The sequence below is a fragment of the Phocoena phocoena genome, chromosome 4 (genome assembly GCF_963924675.1).
Source record: "Phocoena phocoena chromosome 4, mPhoPho1.1, whole genome shotgun sequence".
NCBI lineage: Eukaryota > Metazoa > Chordata > Mammalia > Artiodactyla > Phocoenidae > Phocoena > Phocoena phocoena.
Genome location: NC_089222.1, coordinates 146,429,236 through 146,451,974, shown reverse-complemented (window position 1 = coordinate 146,451,974; position 22,739 = coordinate 146,429,236). Strand labels below are relative to the sequence as shown.

General features: G+C 48.6%; 1 protein-coding gene across 1 annotated transcript in view; it reads right to left on the bottom strand.

Moving 5' to 3' along the window:
• PCNT (pericentrin) overlaps positions 1-22,739 on the bottom strand; it is a 95,547-nt gene that overhangs the window by 26,407 nt on the left and 46,401 nt on the right. The window contains 9 exon segments of the mRNA XM_065875935.1: positions 4,702-4,887; positions 5,286-6,481; positions 12,946-13,120; positions 15,172-15,378; positions 16,143-16,154; positions 16,273-16,401; positions 16,797-17,026; positions 21,641-21,853; positions 22,135-22,297. Of these exon segments, the coding sequence (XP_065732007.1) occupies positions 4,702-4,887; positions 5,286-6,481; positions 12,946-13,120; positions 15,172-15,378; positions 16,143-16,154; positions 16,273-16,401; positions 16,797-17,026; positions 21,641-21,853; positions 22,135-22,297 (2,511 nt within the window).

The window sequence follows — 22,739 nt, the reverse complement described above, 5'->3', positions numbered from 1 at the left end:
CGTGTGCCTGGGTAAAGGCACAGGCTCAGAAAGGATCTGAGAACTTAAGTTTACATCTCAAGCTGATCCTTAGCACAAAAACATCAACCAAAAAAAAAAAAAAAAACACAGTAACAACAACAAAAAAGTAAATACTGAGAAAGAGGGAGAGTCTGATTTCTAGATTTACCACATTAATAGATTAAAAATATTCAGTGTTCGACAACAACAACAAAAATCACGAACAAGGAAGTATGGCCTAGGCATAGGAAATAAGTGAGTCAACAGAAACCATCCCTGAAAAAGACCTGATGATGGATCTACTAGACAAAGATTTTAACACAGCCTTCTTAAAGATGCTCACAGAACTAAGGAAAATGTGAAGTGAAAAAAAAGCATGAACAAAATAGAAATATCAATAAAGAAAAAGAAATGAAATTCTGCAGTTAAAAAGTATAACTGAAATTAAAAACTCACTAAAGGGATTCAAAGGTAGATATGAGAAGGCAGAAGAAAGATTCAGTGGATGTGAAGACAGAACAATGGAAATTATCAAGTCTGGGGAAAAGAAAAAACAAGATCGAGAAAAGTTAAGTGGAGCCTCAGGTAACTGTGGGACACCACTGAACAAACCAACATACACATAATGGGAGTCCCAAAAGAAGAGAGAGAGAAGGAAGCAAAGAGAATATATGAGGACATAATGAATGAAAACTTTCCAAACTTGATGAAAGATATGAACATAAATACCCAGGAAACTCGACAAACTCCAAGTAAGATGAACTCAAATAGACCCACACCAAAGACACATAATAATCAAACTTACACAAAGCCAAAGACAATGAGAAAATCTTGAAAACAGCAAGAGAGAAGTGACTTGTCACATACAAAGGATCCTCGATAAGCTTATCAACAGATTTCTCCACCAGAAACTTTGGAGGCCAGAGGACAGTAGGTCAATATAGTCAAAGTGCTAAAAGAAAAAGAACTGTCAACTAAGAATCCTAAATACAGCAAAGCTCCATCAACAGTAGGTTAGAAATTAAGACATTCCCAGATAAACAGAAGTTGAGGGATCTTGTTAGCACTAAAACCTGCCCTGTAAAAAACGTTCAAGAGAGTCCGGCAGGGGAAATGAAAGAACCCTAGACAGTAACTCAAAGCTGTATGGAGAAATAAAGACCTTAATAAAGGTAAATACATGGGCAGTTATAAAAGCTAACGTTATTGTAACAATGGTTCATAACTGCGCTTTTTGTTTTCATCATGAACTAAAAGACTAATATACATATTCCTAAGTTATTGGTCTAAAAGTATTACTGTAACTTTAGTTTCTAACTCCACGTGTTGTTTTCTACATAATTTAAAAGATTAATGCATTTAAAGGAATTATTAGTTTATGTTTAAAGGCACATAAGTATAAAGATGGCTTTTTGTTACATCAAAAACCAAAAGGAGTGGGGATGGAGCTACAAAGGAACAGTTTTATGTGTTATTAAACTTAAGCTGGTATAAATTCAAGTCAGAGTGCTTTATGTTAGGATGCTAAATGTGAAAATAGCAAAAGAATATACACAAAGAGAAGTGAGAAAGGAATTTAAACATTTCACCATTTTAAAAAATCAATTAAACATAAGAGAAGAGGGGCTTTCCTGGTGGCGCAGCGGTTGAGAATCCGCGTGCCAATGCAGGGGACACGGGTTCAAGCCCTGGTCCGGGAAGATCCCACATGCCGCGGAGCAACTAAGCCCATGGACCACAACTACTGAGCCTCTGCTCTAGAGCCCGTGAGCCACAACTACTGAGCCCACATGCTACAACTACTGAAGCCCGTGTACCTAGAGCCCGTGCTCCACAACAAGAGAAGCCACCACAGTGAGAAGCCCGCGCACTGCAACGAAGCATAGCCCCCACTCGCCGCAACTAGAGAAGGCCCGCGCCCATCAACACAGACCCAACACAGCCAAAAAAAAAAGACACTATCCACAGAGTAAAAATGCAACCCACAAAATGGGAAAAAATATTTGCCAATCATACACCTAATAAGGGATTAATATACCCAGAAATATATAAAGAACTTGTAAAACTCAGTCAAAAAAACATACAACCTGATTCAAAATTTGCCAAAGGACTTGAACAGACATTTCTCCAAAGAACATATACTTGAAAAGATATCCACTATCACTAGTCATTTGAGAAATGCAAATCAAAACTACAATTAGATACACCTCACACCCATTAGGATGACTACTATCAAAAAAAAAACCAGAAAGTAACAAATATTGGTGAGGATGTGGAGAACTTGGAACTCTTGTACACTTTTGATGGGAATGTAAACGGGTACAGCCACTGTGGAAAACACTACAGCAGTTCCTCAAAAAATGAGAAGTAGAATTACCATATGATCCAGCCACTCTAGTTCTGGGTATATACCTAGAAGAACTGAAAGCAGGGTCCCAAAGAGGTATTTGCACATCCATGTTCATAACAGCACTATTCACAACAGTTAAAACGTGGAAGCAGGACTTCCCTGGTGGCGCACTGGTTAAGAATCCGCCTGCCAATTCAGCAGGCACAGGTTCAAGCCCTGTTCTGGGAAGATCCCACATGCTGCGGAGCAACTAAGCCCATGCGTCACAACTCCTGAGACCGCATGCGACAACTACTGAAGCCCGCGCGCCCTAGAGCCCGTGCTCTGCAACAAGAGAAACCACCGCAATGAGAAGCCTGCACACTGCAATGACGAGGAGCCCCCGCTCGCTGCAACTAGAGAAAGCCTGCATGCAGCAACGAAGACCCAACGCAGCTAAAAAAATAAATAAATAAATTTGTTTATTTATTTTTAAAAAAGTGGAAGCAAACCAAGTGTCCATCGACAGATGAATGGATAAGCATACTGTGGTGTATACGTACAATGGAATATTATTCAGCCTTAAAAAGGAAGGAGATTCTGATACCTGCTGTGACATAGATGAACCTTGATGACATTACATTATGCTGAGTGATATAAGTCAAACACAGAAAAACAAATACTGTGAGATGCCACTTATGTAAACACTTAGAGTATCTCAAAAATCATACGGAAACAGAAAGCATAACGGTGGTTGCCAGGGCCTGCGGGAAGGAGGAAATGGGAGTCATTGTTTAAATGAGTAGTTTCAGTTTTACAAGATGAAAAGAGCTATGGAGATGCATGGTCACACAACATTATAAATGTATTTAATACGATTGAACTATACGTTTAAAAATGATTAAGATGAAAAAGAATAAAAATAAAAAATAAAAAGAAACGTGAACTTAATATGGATACGACAGAGGTGAAAAAAAAATGATTAAGATGTAAATTGTACATGTATTTTGCCACACACGACACAAAGAGAGGCAACTGTTATAACCTATTTCTGTGGCAATTTATTGAGGATGTAAGTTTCTTGTTTTTGGGTTTTTTTAAGGAAAAAGGCCTGGAAGGTTCTATATGCAAACATTGGAAAACACAGAATTGTAATTTATGGAATGAATTTGGAATTTCCTTGTCAGTGTGTAACTCCTAAAAATTTGGCGACCAGCTCAGGATATCCCAGGGCCGAACTCTCTTTTAAGAATTTAAAGAAATGTTCTTATCACAAGGATGCTGAGACAAGTTTGCTACACAGAGTAGGTGAAGGTTCTCTCCAAACAGAATGTATTTCCTGAGGGCATCTGATAAACACATGACATCAGATGCAGGCTTCCTCTATCAAAACTGCAGACCCAGGGCTTCCCTGGTGGCGTAGTGGTTGAGAGTCCGCCTGCCAATGCAGGGGATGTAGGTTCATGCCCCGGTCCGGGAAGATCCCACATGCCGTGGAGTGTCTGGGCCCATGAGCCATGGCCGCTGAGCCTGCAGGTCTGGAGCCTGTGCTCCGCAACGGTAGAGGCCACAACAGTGAGAGACCCGCGTACCGAAAAAAAAAAAAAAAGAAAAAAAACCTGCAGACCCAGACCCAGAGGCCTGTGTGCTGTGGGATTCAGAATCTTCCAATTTCCAACACGGTGCATGTGGCCCGTGGCACATCCCAGAAGCGCCCCCAGGAGGTGAGGGGCTGGAACACCCAGCGAAGTGTGCAACGTCCACACCAGCAGGGTGAGTGGCTCATGAGAGCCCGCATCTGAGCAGGCTTCAGAACCAAGCCCACTTTTGGTTCTCAAACATCTCAGCTCTGCAACAATTTGATGCTGCCGACCTGCACCCTCCCCACCCTGGAAAAGAAAAGGCAGCCTTCTTGTAGCTTCTGTCCTGGTGATCAGAATTTAAAACTGTTGAATCGTAGATTACTCTGCTCTTCTTTGCTGGGAGGACAAGTGAAAACATGTAGGGAAAACACCTGAGGTTCAAGCAATAAATGTGAAGCCTTTGCAAATGATGAAGGTTGTGGAAGCAGAACAGCTGTGGGCAACTGTCCTCACACGGAAAATCCAGACACAAGCCCTGAAGCCCAGTTAAATCCTACTGGTATCAACTATGAGGAAAAAGTAACTGACTGCTCACTTTTCACAGCTGATTAGACCGTGGGAAATCTCAAAACGGATCTGACCAGCACTGCCAGAGTGGCGGGCCTGGAGAAGGCGCCCCTGGCTGCGGTCCTTGTAACCTGCCGTCGCAGCAAAGACGCCGAGGGGGTGTCTACCCGCGACCAGCTGCCGTGTCCTGTGCCCCCCCAACCCCCGAACATGCCCAGGCACCTTAGCTGTTCCCGACACTCCGCTCTCTGCAGGCAGGCACATTTCCTTTTTCACTAACAGCAGCTCAGACTCCAGTTGCCGCTGGCAGACCGCGAGCACCGACATCACGCTGTCCTGCTGGCTGAGACCTGCGCGGGCCAACGTCGGCAGGGCTTTGGCCAGCTGCGGATCCTCCTTAATAGGGCTCTGTGATGAGCAGAGAAAACAAGGACAATGCTTATGAGCACACAGCCAAAGGCATCGCAAAGTCAGAAGTGCAGTGAGGCTACCTCAGAGTCCCAGGAGCTCTGCAGCCGGAGCACCAGCTAGCAGGCGCCGAGGGAGAGCCCACAGCTCAGGGCCAGAATCACACACATGCATGGAGCAGGAGACCAGTGGTGCACACAGCAGGTCAGCAGGTGCTGGAGCTGGGCAAGCCACGAAGACGGCCCCCAGCAGACACGGAGCACAGCACAGCTGCCCCCCAGCTCCCCACATGCACCCCCAGATCCCAGACACACGCCAGCTCCCCACCTGCATCTCCCCAGACACACCCCAGATCCCCACCTGCACCCCCGGCTCCCAGACACATGCCAGCTCCCCACCTGCACCCCCAGATCCCCGGACACACCCTGACCCCCCACCTGCACCCCCAGCTCCCCAGACACACCCCAGGTCCCCACGTGCACCCCCAGATCCCTGGACACACCCCGGCTCCCCACATGCACGCAGCTCTCTGCACACATAGGCTGCACCACCTGTGGCCTGATGAAGAAGGAGCCCACCTGTGGGTTACCGCCATGGCCATGGGGGGCCTCAGCCAGCCACCTGCCACACACGTCCTGTTCCACCTCTTCGTGGCAGGAGGCCTCTTCTCCCCAGGATGCCCGCCCCCCGGAACTGCCTGCCACTTGGGCCCCGTGCGCCTGCCGCTCGTCCGGCTCCTTCTGGCACCTCAGGAAGCGCTGGTTGAGCGCCTGCAGCTGGCAGCTGAGGCGGACGCACTGCGCCCGGAGCCGCTGCAGCTCGGGGGGCTCCCCAGAGGCCGCCAGGAGCTGCTGCTCTAGGGCGCGGCGGAAGCGGGCCACGGCCGCCAGGATGGCCTCCAGCTCGGCAGAGTGGGCTGACTTCTGCCGGAGCAGAGCATCGATTTCTAACTCTCTCTCTGCGATCTTTGCTTCCTTGGCTCGCAGGGCAGCTTCAAACTCGCGGATCTGGGAGGCCAAGGCCTGGACCTCGGCCTCCCTGAGGGCGGCGCCGGGCCCCGACGCGGCCAGCTGCTGCACGGCCACCTCCTCTGCGGCCTGCAGGCGCTGCTGGAGGGCCTCGAGGGCCTGGCCGTGCCCGTGCTCCTGCTCGGCCAGCAGCCGGCTCAGGGCCTCCTTGGCCTCGAGGGCGGCACGCAGCTCGCCCTCCAGCTCCACGCAGGCCTTGGCTCCTTCGGCCGGGAGGCCCAGCAGCTCGCTCTGCAGGCTGGCGGCTCTGCCGTCACCGGCCTGGGGCGCTGCAGGTCCCCCGAGTGGGAGCTCCCTCTGCAGTTTCTCGATGACCTCATGGAGCTGTTCAATCTCCTGTGCTTTATCCTTCTGTAACCTCTCTTGGTTCTCTCGCAAATTCTCAATAATGGATTTCAGCTCTTCAATTTCAGAACTTCTGTTATACGCAACCTGAAGAAAAAGCACATTTCAGAGGCAAATGACATACATCAACTTCAGAAGTTCCCCTTTCCACTTACAGCTGGGCCTGAACTCATTCTTACAGAAGTGGAGACTTCGCATCTTAAGAGTAGCTGTGGAAGTAACTAACAACATCACCAAATGACACTAAGATCTGAAGAACACCCAGAACACCCAGCTGCTTCAAGTACGTCAAAATGGTCAAACATTCGTATCTGCAGTTGCTGCTTTGCTGCTCGTTCAAACGCTTCATTAAGGCCACACCCATCGCTGCGACAGACCCCAACCCTCGGCTGCCAGGGTTCAGGGGAAGCTCTAACTTGGCCACGTCTCAGTCGATGACACTACACATGAATGTTTTCACCACCTTTTAAATGTCTATTTTCTTAACATTTAAACAACTTTGATTTGTTTGATTTTCCTAAAGGGGTATTTAGATTTTAGGTGTCATTCCAACACCAGAACAGGAATAAAAGTGAGAAGATCGGCTGAGGGCTGAGGGAGTTTGCAGTCATGAAGAACATGAACGAGCCAGAGCACACAGCACGCTTTCCACACTGTGCACTGCGGGGATGCGGGGACTCAACATAGCGGGCATCAAACGATGCTTCTACTTGTGCTATTTAATCTAATTCTCAACAATTTTAAGATAAGAAATGTTATTGTTCCTACTTAAACGATGAGACAGTTGAAATCTAGATATGAAATATCTTGCCAAGACCACAAAGACAGTAAATGGAAAATCAGAATTGAAATCTGTGCCAATATGGCTCCAAATTACATTCTCTTAAGATTACATCAATAGTAGTGACCGAAAAATTTAGAAGTTCTAACCAATCTGTGTTCTAGTTAACAAGTTTCAAGCAACTGATTACAGTAACATCTTATATGTCCTAAAAATTAAGAGTTTCATACAATTCTTGGTTTCACTAGTACTACTTAACCATTACTTCAAACACAAATCCAAACCTGGCCCATAGTGGAAACAAAAATAAGAAAACTGATGTTTGGTTTTGGTTTGGACGGCGTAAGCTGTACATCACACTCAGCACATCTGACGCCACGGTATGTAGTTGGCAGAAGAAAAGTTCTCAGTGTGAGGCAAGACCCTCTACCCAGCCCCACGCCGTGTGCTGCACAGACCCACGTCTCCCCACCCACAGACGACTGAAGGGAGCGGGGGGTAACTCTGTCTGCACACGTTTGGCCTGATGCACTCAGCGCACTCAGCACACTGAGATGAAAACGTGTGCACAACAAAAGCGCCCAAGTCACAACACAAGCATCACACTTTATCAAAGCTAGCACGTGAAAGTGGTGTTAAAAAGTAAGACACTGAAATCTAAAGTAAGTCCTCTAAGATACAGTGCAGTTGGAGCAAGTGAGGAAGCAGAGGCGCAACGATGGTCACAAAGCCCAGAGAGGGAAGAACAGAACTGCAGTTGCAGAACATAGAAAAAGGGCCAGAACACGTGTGTCGCATCTCCCTGAATGCGGGAGGAGTGGTGCCTCTGACACGCGACAGTGCACAGTGCACGGGACAGTGCCACGCACCCCAGGCAGCTAAGAGTGAGGCTCAGAGGGTGCTTCTCTCTCAGCCAGCGGATTCTGTGGGCATCTGGAGAGTCAGCACCAGCACGGCGTCACAGAGGGCCCACAGAGCTCCACAATGGGCACGCAGACCGACTCCGTGAAACCCAGAGGTACATCCCACCTGCCTACAGGCCCAGGACGTCATGCTGGGGATTCTGATGCAGCAAAGGCTACCAGGTGGGGGAGTTTCCATCTTTCAGGCTGTGCCATCAGGCAGTGCAGCCAGATGAGGCCGAGAAGAGGGAACTGGGGCAGCCAGGGCTGCCAGGGCTCTGGAGAGAAAAAGACAACAGACAGAGAAGCAGGGAAGGGAAACCAAACTTCATGGGATCTCTACAGGCAAGACACAGTGCAAACTTTAAGTCCGACCAACATGACTACCACTAAAAGAAAAATCTCACTGTTTTGGGAAGCAAGAGTTTCCACAACATTATTTGCAGAATATCAAGGATGCAAATCAAAATTATTTTTAAAAAAATCAGCATCACGTGGCCTACTCTGACATGAAAAGACAACCAGTGACAACTAAACTGAGATGACAAAAATGCTGCAAGAAGCAAATAAGGATGTTATAGCTGTGTTCAAGGACATAAAGGTAAGCATGTTCATGATAAACAAAAAGATAGGAAATTTAGAAAATCACTCCAATGGGCTTGAGAAAATCCTGAACATGACAGAGTCCAAACTCTGAAGAGTCACAGACATTATCCCATCAGAGGAAAAGAATTATAAAAAATGCACACAGCTTCCAATACCCATAGGACGATGTAAAAGGTATGGCGTATTTGTAACTGGAACTCTAGAAGAGAATGATGCAAAAAAATACCTCAATAAATAATGGCCCAAAACTTCCCAATGCGAAATATTAATTTAAACAATCCCACAAGTATTGAGGAAATTGAATTTGTAATTTAAAAACAAAAAGAGAACTTGCCAGGCCCAGATGGTGTTACTCAACAATTAACACATTATTGACAGGAGACATATTAATACGTCTTTTGTTACCCGAATGTTATTGACTGGAGACGTATCAATACGTTTTTAGAGAGTGATACAATTAACATCACTGCGCAAAGATGCTAAAGCTTAAAACGGATCAAGGGTTCATTATACAACTTACGATTGTCATTATCATTCACATTTTGCTCTTAGGTTTTTGTTCCAACATTGTGTATATTATAAATGTATAATTTTCAAAAATGACGCCTCGTGAAATTTTGACTGAAGAAGAATTTTTCAGTGAATTTTTGCAGATACTTTCTCTGATTGTCCAAGCAACATATATACTAGTGTCTCAGAAAATGGTAATTCTTCAGAATATAGTTCTGATTCAGATGATGTGAATATTAGATCAACAAAAAGACAGAAAACCTTAGTGATTAATTCCAATACGGAAAGTGAAAATGAAACTCATGGTGCTGGAGAATGCTCCGTTGCTTCTACAGAAGCACGGACTGAAGACAACATTTCACAAAAATTAGGAGACTTTACAGGTGCATTAGGTGTAACCATTGTAATAACCTGCAAAGTGTTACTGAAATAACAGAATTATTTCAGGCTGGGCAAAATAAAAGTCGCCGGCCACAGGTGTTAGTTTCTGCAAAAATCCCCCCATCAGTAATGAGTTAAATAATAAATAGCACTAATACTGAACAATCTTTTACAGAAAACAGAAGAGGCAACAATTCATTCAGTGAGGCCAATATTACCCTGATACCAAAACCAGACAGATATCACAAGAAAACTACAGACCAATATCCATGATGAATATATAAATTCTTAATAAAACACTAGTAAAGGGGCTTCCCCGGTGGCGCAGTGGCTGAGAGTCCGCCTGCCGATGCAGGGGACACGGGTTCGTGCCCCGGTCCGGGAAGATCCCACATGCCACGGAGCGGCTGGGCCCGTGAGCCATGGCCGCTGAGCCTGCGTGTCCGGAGCCTGTGCTCAGCAACGGGAGAGGCCACAACGGTGAGAGGCCCGCGTACAGCAAACAAACAAACAAAACACTAGTAAATAGAATTCAGCAGATATAAAAGAACCATACACCATGACCAAGTGGGGTTTATTCCAGGGATTCAGGGCTGGTTCAATATTTGAAAATTCATCAATACAATCTACCATATTAGAATTTAATGTTAAATAAAACACACCGTATTTTAAATTAAATGAACACATCATTTAAGATAGCACAACAAAAAATAAAGTACCTAGATATAAATCTAACAAAATATATACAGGATATATAAAATTGAAAACCACATATCACTGAAAGAAATCCAAGAAAACAAATAAATGGAGACTTACACCATGTTCATGGTTTGGAAGACACAAAATTGTTAAGGAAGTGCTAATCCCTATCCTTTTCAAACAATTCCAAAACACTGAAGAGGAGGGAACACTCCCAAACTTATTCTGTGAGGTCATCAGTACCCTGATACCAAAACCAAAAAAAGACACTACCAAAAAAGACAGTTACGGCAATATCTCTAATGAATATAGATGTAAAAATCCTCAATAAAATATTAGCAAACCAATCCAACGATACATTAAGAAATCACACACAATGATCAAGTGGGATTTATTCCAGGGATGCAAGGAGGATTCAATATCTGTAAATCAACCAATATGATACACCACATTCCCAAAAGGAAGGATAAAAATACACAATCGTCTCAATAGATGCAGTAAAAGCATGTGCCAAAATTCAACATCCATTCATGATAAAAACTCTCATCAAAGTCAGTAAAGAGGAAATATATCTCAATATAATAAAGGCCATTTATGACAAATCCACAGCTAACATCATATTATTGGTGAAAAGTTGAAAGCCTTCCCTCTAAAATCAGGAAAAAGACAAGAATACCTACTCTTGCTACTTCTATTTATCATAGTATTAGAAGTCCTAGCCACAGCAATCAGACAAGAAAAAGAAATAAAAGGCATCCAAATTGGAAGGGAAAAACTAAAACTATCGCTATTTGCAGATGATGTTAATACTTTATATAGAAAACCCCAAAGTCTCCAACAAAAAACTATTAGAACTAAACTGAAATCAGAAAAGTTTAAGGATACAAGATTAATATACAGAAATCTATTGCTTTTTCTATACATTAATAATGAAGTACCAGAAGAGAAAGAAAACATCAAAAAGAATAAAATACTAGGAATAAACTTATCTGAGGAGGTGAAAGACCTCTACTCTGAAAACTATAAAACACTGATGAAGGCAACTGAAGATAATACAAAGAAATGGAAAGATATTCCATGTTCAGAGATTGGAAGAATACTGTTAAAATGTCTATAGTACCTAAAGCAATCTACAGATTTAATGCACTCCCTATGAAAATACCCATGACAGGTTTCACAGAACCAGAACAAATAATCCTAAAATGTATATGGCACCACAGAAAACACCAAATTGCCAAAGAAATTTTGAGAAAAAGAACAAAGCTGGAGGTACCATGCTCCCTAACTTCAGACTACACTATGAAGCTACAGTAATCAAAACAGCATGGTACTGGCACAAAAACAGACACACAGATCAATGGAACAGAATACAGAGCCCAGAAATAAACCCACACCCTTATGGTCAATTAATCAACAACAAAGGAGGCAAGAATATACAATGGAGAAAAGACAGCCTCTTTAATAAGTGGTGCTGAGAAAACGGGACAGCTACATGTAAAAAAATGAAATTAGAACATTCTCTAATACTATATACAAAAATAAATTCAAAATGGATTAAAGACCTAAGTGCACAGGACTTCCCTGGCGCTGCAGTAGTTAAGAATCCACCTGCCAATGCAGGGGACACAGGCTCAATCCCTGGTCTGGAAAGATCTCACATGCCACGCAGCAACAAAGCCCATGTGCTACAACTACTGAGCCTGCACTCTAGAGCCCGTGAGCCACAACTACTGAAGCCCGCGCGCCTAGAGCCTGCACACCTCAACTACTGAGCCCATGCACTTCAAATACTGAACCCATGTGCTCTAGGGCCCACGTGCTACAACTACTGAGCCCGTGTGCTGCAACTACTGAAGCCCATGCACTGCAACAAGAGAAGTCACTGCAATGAGAAGCCTGCGCATGGCAACAAAGAGTAGCCCCCACTTGCCGCAACTAGAGAAAGCCCGTGCACAGCAATGAAACCAAACAGCCAAAAATTTAAAAAATAAGTTAAAAAAAAAATATATATATATAGCTCCATGAAAACTGTAAAAAAAAAAGAAAAAAGACCTAAATGCAAGACCAGATACCATAAAACTGCTAGAGGAAAACACAGGCAGAACACTCTGTGACATAAATTATAGCAATATTTTCTTGGTGCTGTCTCCTAAAGCACAGGAAACAAAAGCAAGCATAAACAAATGGGACCTAAACAAACTTAAAAGCTTTTGCACAGCAAAGGAAGCCATCGACAAAATGAAAAGACAACCTACTGAATGGCAGGAAATATTTACAAATATTAGGACCAATAAAGGGTTAACATCCAACATATATAAACCGTTCATACAACTCAACATCAAAAACACAAACACCGGGCTTCCCTGGTGGCACAGTGGTTGAGAGTCCGCCTGCCGATGCAGGGGACACAGGTTCGTGCCCCGGTCCAGGAAGATTCCACATGCCGCAGAGCAGCTGGGCCCGTGAGCCATGGCCGCTGAGCCTGCGCGTCCGGAGCCTGTGCTCTGCCACGGGAGAGGCCACAACAGTGAGAGGCCCGTGTACCGCAAAAAAAAAAAAAAAAAGATCTAATATTCTAATCGATTTAATAATTATTAAAATCACTTTGAAAGATTTAAAGTACGTGCCAGAAAAACTTACTGTCCTATAATCCACATAGAAATGTTAAAATTACAAAGCGTACACAGTAATGACAAGCCCACAAACTGTATCGCTTGGATGTCCTGTCCTCTACACAGAAGCGCAGGGGAGGCCACCAGCAGACACGGAGCAGTGAGGGGACACTCCCACAAGGCCCGCCCCACACGCACCTCGTCCTCATGCTGCAGCAGCATCCTGTGCACCGCCTCCAGCTGGACTTCTGCATCGTCAGGACGGTTGCCCGCAGGTGACCCCAGGCATTTGCCCTCATCCAGTTTAGACTGCAGTGTGGACACCAGGAGCAAGTTACTCATCTGCTGTTCCTGTAATGCCTCTTTGTCCTATTTAAGAAAAAAAGATTTATTTTAGGCAAGTGTTTCAGGAAATTGGGGGCCTCAAACTGCAGCTTGTTATTAAAGTGTAGGTCATCCTCAGCCCTCCTGGAGCACACCTGCGCACACCTGCACATGCCAGACACGCCATCCACAGACCCAGCCATGCTCCAGAGCAGATGCCTGCCTAGTGGAGGGTGCAGCCCAAACAGAGCCGCCACGTGCGCCCGAGATTCCACTGCAAGGAACTTATCCCAGTCATTATTCAACAAGGTACCAAAAGGGTCTCCAGACTGTCAGCAAATTGTTTTAACTGGGAAGAACCTGACAAAGCACAGGGCAATGGCTGACAACACATCCACGCAATGAGTGTTAGTAGCCCAGTAAAAAGTTTTCAAGGAACATTTACTATGGATGGAATGGTCACAGCACATTAAGTAGGGAAGAAATAGGCATCCAAAATTGTACACATGGTCCAACTTTGCAGAGGGAAAAAAAGGCATTTTCTACAGCCTGGTGCCTAGTAAGCTCGGTAGCTGTTGGCTGGAGGAGGGAGCCGCCCAGAACTGTCCCCAAGCACGGGGGGACAGAGCGAGCCGCTGGCTGACTCAGGAGCCACGGGGCCTGTGCAGGACTTCCTTCCCACATAGCACATCCTCAAGAAGGGGCCTGGGCTTCACCTAGTGGTTCTCATCAGCATTTTCAAACCAAACACACCTGATAAAACCCTCCTCCTTGAGCCAGGGTTTTCTTAGGGCCCAAACGATTCCAAAATAAAATTTCTTATTGAGCCTCAGACTTTCAAGTAACCTTTAAACCCCCAGTGACACGAGATACAAGAAACTTGGATTCCTTCAGGCTAAATGCTCAAAGGAGGGGCAGCGCTGACTGGAAAGGCCCTCCTATGCCGCCCTGCCCCACTCCCAATCAGGGGACCTGCCCACACGCAGCTTTCCCACCTCATCCTAAACTCTTAGACACAAGAACGTGCACATCCCTGAGGCGTAATTCCAAACTACAACTAGAAGAACTATCACCGGAGGTGTTTTCACTGAGGAGCTGACACAAATTCCTTACTCAAAAATTAAAATAATTATAACTAGGCTCTATGTAAAGTATTTAATAAAATAAGCTTTCTAAACCTAAAATCTTGAAGATTTACTTAATTACTAGCGATAAACTCAAGAGTACTTGAGAGACAAAGGAGTGCTATAAAACTGGTATGAAATGTTATTACACTAAATGTGACACTGTGATGTGCAATGAGAAACACGCACCTGGTCTCTGTCCGATGCCTGGCACAGAGCGCCTGACACCTTGGTGCTCCCTGAGCGATGAGAGTGACGAAGGTGCCCTACATTCCCAACAAGCCCCTCCAGCCACATCTGAGTCTGTGTCACAGAGGTGACTTTGGGGAAGCCCCAGGCCACTGGGGCTGTTTGCCAGGGGAACTGACCATGGGGTTAAAGGGTCAGAACTTTCAGTCCCAGCCCTGGCCTCCAGGGAGGGGAGAGGGGCTGAAGGGTGAATCTATCACCAATGGCCAATCATGGCTGCATGATGAAGCCTCCCTAAAACCCAAAAGGATGGGTTTCCAGGAGCTTCTGGGTCAGTACGCCCTCCCCACCTGCCCTCTGCACCCTCCATCTGGCTGTTCCCCAATTGCATCCTTTTATGGTAAACTGGCAACCCAGTAAGTAAAGTGTTTTGAGTTCTGTGAGCCACTCTAGCAAATTTGTTGAAACTCAGGAGGGGGTCGTGGGATCCTCAACTTATAAAAGTTGGACCTGAGGTGGGCATCTGGGTGCGGGGACAGTCCTGTGGGACTGAGCCCTTATGCTGCGGGGTCTGACGCCATCTCCAGGAAGGCGGTGTCAGAGTTGAGCTAAGTCGCAGGACACCCAGCTGGGGTCGCCGGGGACTGGGGAGACCCCCACACGCTTGGTGACCCTGTGTCCACAGTGGAGCAGTCAGAGCTGGGGGTCTGCAGTGAAAAGGAAGCCCCGCCACAGCAGCTTCCCCCCTGGCCGCCCCCCTCCGCCCTGGGACCGCACACTCGCCTGCTCCAGGTCCCTCGCAGCTTTCTGCTGTCTCTCCAGTTCTCCCTGGAGCTGCATCAGTTTTCTTGTGGTGCTGGCGTTCGTCTCCTGCAGACGTTTTATCTCCTCTTCCTGGATTAATACTTGTCTATCTGCCAACTCTTTCTTTATAATCAGTTCATTAAGTCCATCTGATTTTTCTCTCAATTTTTCTTCTAACAATTCAATCTAAAAACCACAGAAAATGCTTCAGAAGCAATAGTTTAAAAAAAAAATCCCACCTTGCAAAGTAAAGAGAGTACAACAACACAACTGTGAGAAAACTGATCCTCTACATGGTTTTCTAGACCCACGCTGCACAGTGAAGCCTGGTGAAAGAATAAGACAGAATTCTCTCTGTAATATGATACACAAAAAATAACACAGAATTTGTTGGTAAAATAAAATAAATTGTGGGAGGAAGGAATGGAAAGCCACTGAGCAGTTAAAAAAAAAAAAAAGAACCAAGCACAGATAGGTACAGCACCGCCTGGGTCAGGGTCGAGAAGCAGGCTGGGTGCAAAGGTCACACCTATGGTCCATTTGCACAACAGCCTGGAAATTACAAAGCTGTGGAGAGAGCGCGGGTCAGCGGGTGGGAGGGAGTGGGCGCCATCTCCTGTCTGCATGTCCATACCCTGGCTGGGGCCTCCTGAAGGACATCACCATGGGGGGAACTGGTCTTATTTGCTCTAACTGCAAGTGAATCCATAATCATCTCAAAGTAATTTTAATTTTTAAAAAGAATAAGCAAATCAACTCCAGTGACCTCAGACAGGAAGAAGCAGACAGATCCGACCCCAAGCAGAAGGAAGCGAGAAAAACAAACCAGAGACAGGGCCCCGTGCACCAACCCCTCCCTGTCTGGTCATGCAGAGAACAGGCGAGGGGCGGCAGCACCAAGGGAGCAAACGGACGACGCACAGACACAGACAAGCACGGAGCACTCGCACCTCACCATCCAGCTGCACCGGTGGTCATTTTCGTGTACATGAAAGGCAAAAAAGGGTTTAAAGGTAAAGCTTTTTTTGAAAGCAGCGCAGAGAACCGCTCCCCACGGGCGGGGCCTGGCATGCGGCGGGCGGGCTAACTTACGTCGCTGTTGCAGGGACCGGGCGGACGCAGCCGGGCTGCCTGGCAGAGCTGCTCCTCCAGCCTCTGGATCTCCTGCTGGAAGTCCTCGCGCTCGCGTTCCCACTCCACCGCCTGCGCCTGTTGCGAGAGGCAGCCTGTTTGGACCATTTCCCCGAGCGTCCCCACCGCCCTTTGCAGGCAGGAGCGGAGGACGGGGACCAGGCGGAAGGAGCCCCCTTGTCATGGGCACCGCGAATGACGGAGCCACATGAAGAGGCCCGGTCCCCAGGTGGGACCCGGGGCGGCTTCTGAGACATGGGCAGGAGAGACAGAAGGCAGACAGCAGAGGGCCAGCAGACACCGCCCCGGACCAGGGCAAGCTGTGCGTGCACAACACCCGAGAGACGTCCGCCAGGCTGTGCTCACGTTCATCCCGACGCCAGCACAGAAACTACTTAACAACCTAGAATGAAGTTCACGCTACGAAGATGACCTCCGGTGACGCAAACAAACTCATCGCTCGAGACTCTTACGTCCATGAACTGGCGCTGGCGGCGCAGCTGCTGGTCCAGGGAGCCCATCTGCTGCCTCAGGGCGGAGAGCTCCTCGGCCTGCCGGGCGCACGCCTGCTGCCGCGAGAGCTGCTCCTCCAGCTCTGCCTCTAGGAGCCTCATCTGGGACAGCAGCGCTGAGCGGTCCTTCTCCGACTGCTCCTTGGTCTCCGACTGCTCCTTGGTGAGCGACTCCACTTCCTTCTGAAGAGCTGAAGGTGCCGAGGAAACAGCTGAGGAGCCCAGCTCAGGGAGCCGTGGGCCAGCAGAAACGTGGAGACGCGCGTTTCTCCAGTGATGGAGCGTGCGGGGCGGGGGGGGGGGGGGGCAGCATGCGTATCCCTCCACCCCCCACGGGCGTGTGGCTCAGCCAAGGACACAGCCGCCTCGAGAGGACGGATGTGCGCCCTTGACCTGTCAGATCCCGAGCCCACGCCCTAATAAACAGCCACAGTTCTGCCAAAACCCACTGAAAACAAAACTGAGTGCTTCTGCGGGGGGTGGCGGGGAGGGAGGAAGGAAAAAGTATACTTTTTAAACGAAAATTGGCTAAAATAAAAAATTTTAAAGCCTGAGAAGAGAATACATCTTTGTGTCCCCAAATGACATATCAGGTAATTTTCTGGGAATTCTGCCTTCACGTATATTCTCCAACATGGAAAAATAAAATGTAACTTAAAACCTCCACCAGAGGAAACACCAGCCCCGCTGCGGAGGTTCCCAGCTGATGTGCTAACCGCACAGGCCTCCCTACACACCCGGGGGTGACCTGTCTTGAGGAAAAGGGTCGAGCCGTCAGCAAATCTAAAGCCGACCTAAAACGGATGGGGCGACGAGGCCACGATCCAAGGGAAACGACAGGTTAACAAGCATCTTTGGAAAAGAGGTCTCCCTGCAATGGATCCCAAAGTGTTGAAACTATCCTGAAACTGAAATGTTAAACCCATATGTTTGTATTTACATTTCACCAGCTTTCCAAAGTTAATTATTTTGGTTTGTATAAATCTGTCTTTTATGACAAACTATCACCCCCACTAATGTAATATTCTCAATATACTTCCAGGCTAACTAGTCAGCAACGATGGCAAATTAGGCTTAAACATGCAGTTAGAACAATGTCCTTCACGGGCCTCAGAGACTAGAAACCAGGGCTCGTGTGCCACTGCTGTGATGACCAGTGCTGCCTGGCCAGACACCCAGACAGGACCCGCTTCAGGGTCACACAGCCTTCGTGCAGGCAGGACTGAGGGGAGGTGTCCATGCGGCCATTAAGGCCACACAGAGGGCCAACTCCAGAATCAGGAGACCTCCTGGGGCCCCCAGTGCAGGCCCCCAGCCCAAGGACGACTATGGCAAGACGGGCTTCCTGCGGCTCAGTAACTGCAGTTAAGCATCGTTGAGAGAAATGCTTGCCCATTTTTATGTATGAATATTGAAGATCAAAGTTATCTTCCATGTAGTAGTTTGCCACAAAAGCTAAGTACTTGTCCTCTTTAGTAAAAAGTTGGCAAAACCTGACGCAAACATACAGCATATCACACAGAAGTCACTCATGTGCTGTTACAAACCTGAATCCTTGTGTGCTATAGAAACAGGAGTGCCTATAAATGAAAACACACAGCATTTTCAGAAACGAAAACAGAAAACTGGGTGACTTAGGATATGAAAGTTAGAAATAAGAGAAGGGAAAATGTCAGCAGCAGGACTCCAGGAAATGTTGTGGCCTTGATGCCAGGCCTTGGACAACCTCTGAAACGTGCGTTATTTCCGTGATGCCACTGCTTGGTCCGAATGTTGTGCCCCGAGAATTCATATGTTGGTGTTTGGAGGTGGAGCCTTCAGAGGTGATGAGGTCCTGAGGGTGAAGCCCCATGAGGGGATGAGTGCTTCTCTTATAAAAGAGGCCCCACGGAGCTGCTGCCCCTCCTGCACGTGAGGGCCCAGCGAGAAGGCGCATCCACGAGTGGGAGGCGGGCTCGCACCAGAAGGTGACCGTGTCGGCACCTTCACCTCGGATTCCCACCTCCAGGACCGTAAGGGTGAGTAACGGCTGCAGCGTAAGCCGCTGGGTCTCTGTTGAGACTAAGGCCACTGTTGGCCCTCGTGTTGCAGCAGGTCCCAGCTCCCAGGGGCTTTGCTGCTGACTTTTAAAGACAACAAGGAAAAACACAGAGGACAGATGGCATCGCCCTGAAGGTGGGCATGAGACACGCGAGAACAGGTGAGGCTGAGCTGAATTCCCCCACGGGCGCCAGGACCCCCCACCCTTTGGAAGCTGGCCAGTGTTCACGAGGAGCCAAAGCAGAATCGGGACCAAGTGGCCCCCAAGACCGCGCCTGGGAAGGGAAGGGAAGGCCAGGTGCCAGGCCGGCACGCTCCTGCAGGGCGGCAGCACAGCGGGAGTCCCCAGATGGCCGGGCAGCTAGAGACAGGGACCAGGCAACAGTGAGGAACTAAGGTGGGTTAGCCATGTAAAGATGAAAGCAAACCGAGAGGACCCAAAGGAAACACGAGAATTTCCTGGGGATAAAACAAACGCAGGAGGAAAGACTGGCCTGGGTTGGGGAAAAGGTTCCATGGATCTGCGCCCTCCGGCCAGCCCCTACCACACAGGTGGGCTAGACCTCTCTGCAGGGGTGAGGGGCGGTCACAGTGGACGCAGGGGAGGCGCCAGGCCTAGGGCTATGTGGCCGTTCGCCTGACCCCATACCTCTGCATCTCCCACAGGGTCCCGACTCTGAAGCCCTAACGCCCTGCGCAGGGAGAGCAGGCTGGAGGTACGAGAGCCTGTGACAACAAACACAGGTCTCAGACGCGGAGGGCCCAGCCACCACTCGGACCCACGGGCCGGGACGCCAACACCCGGGAACAGGAGGGGGCCCCAGCCAGGACACTGCCCCACTGGGACGTGTGGCCCAGGGCGTCTGGGGACAGCAAAGTGTGCGCACGGAAGAGACATCGGCCAAGAAGTAATGACAACAAAGCCCCAGATGTAACAAACATCCAGCCGCCGGCAGAGCAGGGCAGGCATGGGAAACCACTCCAGATACGGTTCCGGGACATGTGAACATCCGAGCAAAGATAAACTTCTAAAAACACCTCCAAAGAAACACGATCAAATGTGCCAGCAGGTGTCTGGATGCAAGAAAACAATGGTTTTTAGTCTCAAAGTATTCAAGTAAAAGAAACCAAATCTAGAATTGTGTCTTTCCAGCTACCACTTCATTTAAGGATGAGGGACACAGAACTGAGAAGATGCCACGGGTCCGCTCTCAATTAGCACAACATCCATTAGACACAGTTCAAGTATAAAAAAGACAAAGCAAAGGAGGAAAAAAGAAAGCAGGTTAATTTTTTACCATCAGAAGTTCACATCAAAAAATGGAAAAGAGACAAAAGAATGTTATACATGTTAAAGCTAAACAAGAAGATGAAGTCTGGAGATGACTGTAAATAGTTTTAATAACCCGCGCGGATGGAAACCAAGACGATGGCACAAATCACTCTTTGCTTCAAGAGGCTGCAAGCCCGTCGGAGCCACACATCCACTCAAGAGCCATGGGAACATGAACATGCGTCTCGCCCAGAAGAGGTACCAAAGACGAGGGCAGAAACTAAACAGACAACTGTTTGTTTATTAATCGGAAAATTAAAAAGAAGAATTGGAGGAAGAGAAATGAGTTTTCTGAGTTGCTTGGGGTGGTGGCTCAGCAGGAGCCCCTGAAAGTCAGAAGGTTGCTGACGCCTTTGCTGTGCGGTGGGGGCAGCAGAGAGGTGGGCCTGGCCGGACTCGCCCCCCCCTGGGGGGGGGCAGGGCGGTGGGGGCCGCAGGGAGAGGAAGGCAGGCCCTCAGGGGGCGGAGCGCAGGCACCGTCCCAGACAGGCCCTGGACTCGCACAATCACTTCTCACAGACTTGGCTGCCCCCACCGCCGCCACTGCCCACAAGCTCCACATTTTAAGCTTTTTATGTTTTAATGTTAAATATTTTAAGATCTAAAATTTCTAAGAATCTGAAACTATAATGACCTGCTTTTGTTAAAACTGTATGTCAGTAAAGCAATTATACTCCAATACAGATGTTTAAAAAAAAACAAAATCAAAAACCGTATGTCTTCCTAGCTAAGGTTAACACTTTTCTGGTAATTTTAAAGAAAATTTTTAAGTAGCCCTCATTTTTTTCACATTCTTCGCTATTTATCTTGTGAAATGTGAAACAAAGCAGAGTCAGCATGTCAAGGGGCTTTAACACGGAACCTGGGGGTCATTAAGGAGTAGAACTCAAGCCGGGCCCCAGCGAGGGGAGCCGTGAACTTGGGACCTGGGCCGAAGCTCAGAGATTCCAGGGGCGCAGCAAGAACCGCACCTGCTCCCATCCCCGTAACGGGCCTTCTCCTCCCTCGTGACGGCCTCGGCCCTCAGGCACGTTCAGCCCAGACTGGCTTCTGCCTCTGACTCCAATTAAATTCTCTGTAGGCAAACCCCCCTGTCCTCACCCTCAAAAGCCCCAACTGTTTCTATTGCCTAACGGGACCCGAATCTGCGTGCTCCAAACTGCAATTCTTTCATCCCAAACAGACACTCCCTGCTGGACCACTGCCTCCAGGATGCCGAGGCTGATGACCGCACACAGGTGGGCGACGCCCTGGCCAGGCGACCCGGCCTCAGAGTCAGCAGCCTTTCCTACAGCACAGTCAGCCACCGCAGCTGCCCTCAGGCCACACGCAGCCCTGCGACCCCGCAACCTCGTCCTCTCTGCCCTCAAAGCCTCGCGTCCGAGCCAGCCCGGCTCTGCCCGCGCTCCCGGCTGCAGCTCGGCCTCCTTACCGGTCTCCCTCTCTCCGGCTTCCACAGCCAAGGCTTCCTTCCGGCTCCACAGCACGGAGTTCTCCTCCTGCAGCTCCGCCTGCCGCCGGGCCGCACACTGCAGCTGCTGTCTCAGGCCCTCCAGCTCAGCCACCAGGCCCTGCTCACTCGCCTCCTTCCGGCCCAGTGCCTCCTGCAGGCCGGCCCTCTCCTCTGTGAAGCCCTCGACGATGCCTGCGGTCCACGCGGGAGGGCGCTGTAAGGCCCCGGGGGCGGGGGGGGGGGGGCCGGGGCGGGGCGTCCTGTTCCCCCAGGGACGGCACCGGACCACCCTCCCCGCGAGGCACAGGAGTGGCAGGCAAGACGAGGGCCCAGCGCACGCGGCCACCGTGAGCGAGCGCCAGGCACCAGGCGCGCGGGGTCGGGGCGGCGGCGCGACCCCAGGAAGGCGGCTGACGCCCTTGCTGTTGAGACCCCAGCACGACGCGCGTCCCTGGCAGGCAGGCCCCGCTCACCCTCCGCCGTGTGCAGCGCCAGCTCGAGCCGGGCCTTGGCCGCGCTCTCCGCGTCCAGGTGCTCCAGCAGCTCCTGGTGCTTCCGCACCACCTGCGCCGTCTCCTCGCTCTTGCAGCTGAACTCCTTCTCAAGACGAGAATGAATCTGACGTGCTTCCTCCAGCTGTGAAACACGTTTGAAAATGGCATTTTGGACCAAAAGTAATCAAAGCTTATACTGACACCAACAGAGTTCTATTTGCATCGAATTCTGGGGAAACCATAAATATCCTGTAAGAAACAGCAATTTCCATGTTCAACGTTATGTCAGTTACTAAATAAGCAACAAATTTTCAAAAAAGTAAAGTTCTGCACATGGAGACACAGACAACACTGCACGGACACACCGTTTGTGACCGTCGACCCCACATGTGTCTGCGTGGAACATGGCGGGGGGTGGTCATTTCAGAGGACACACTGACAGGAGCCTGGCACCCGGGCAGGCACAGGCCCCCTGGTGACTGCAGGTGGAGGATGGGAAAGGCTCCTGGCTCATCACCACACCGGGCAGGGCACCTGACACGACCCTCCCTCCCCAGGTCAGACACCATGGGACGCCCCCCTTC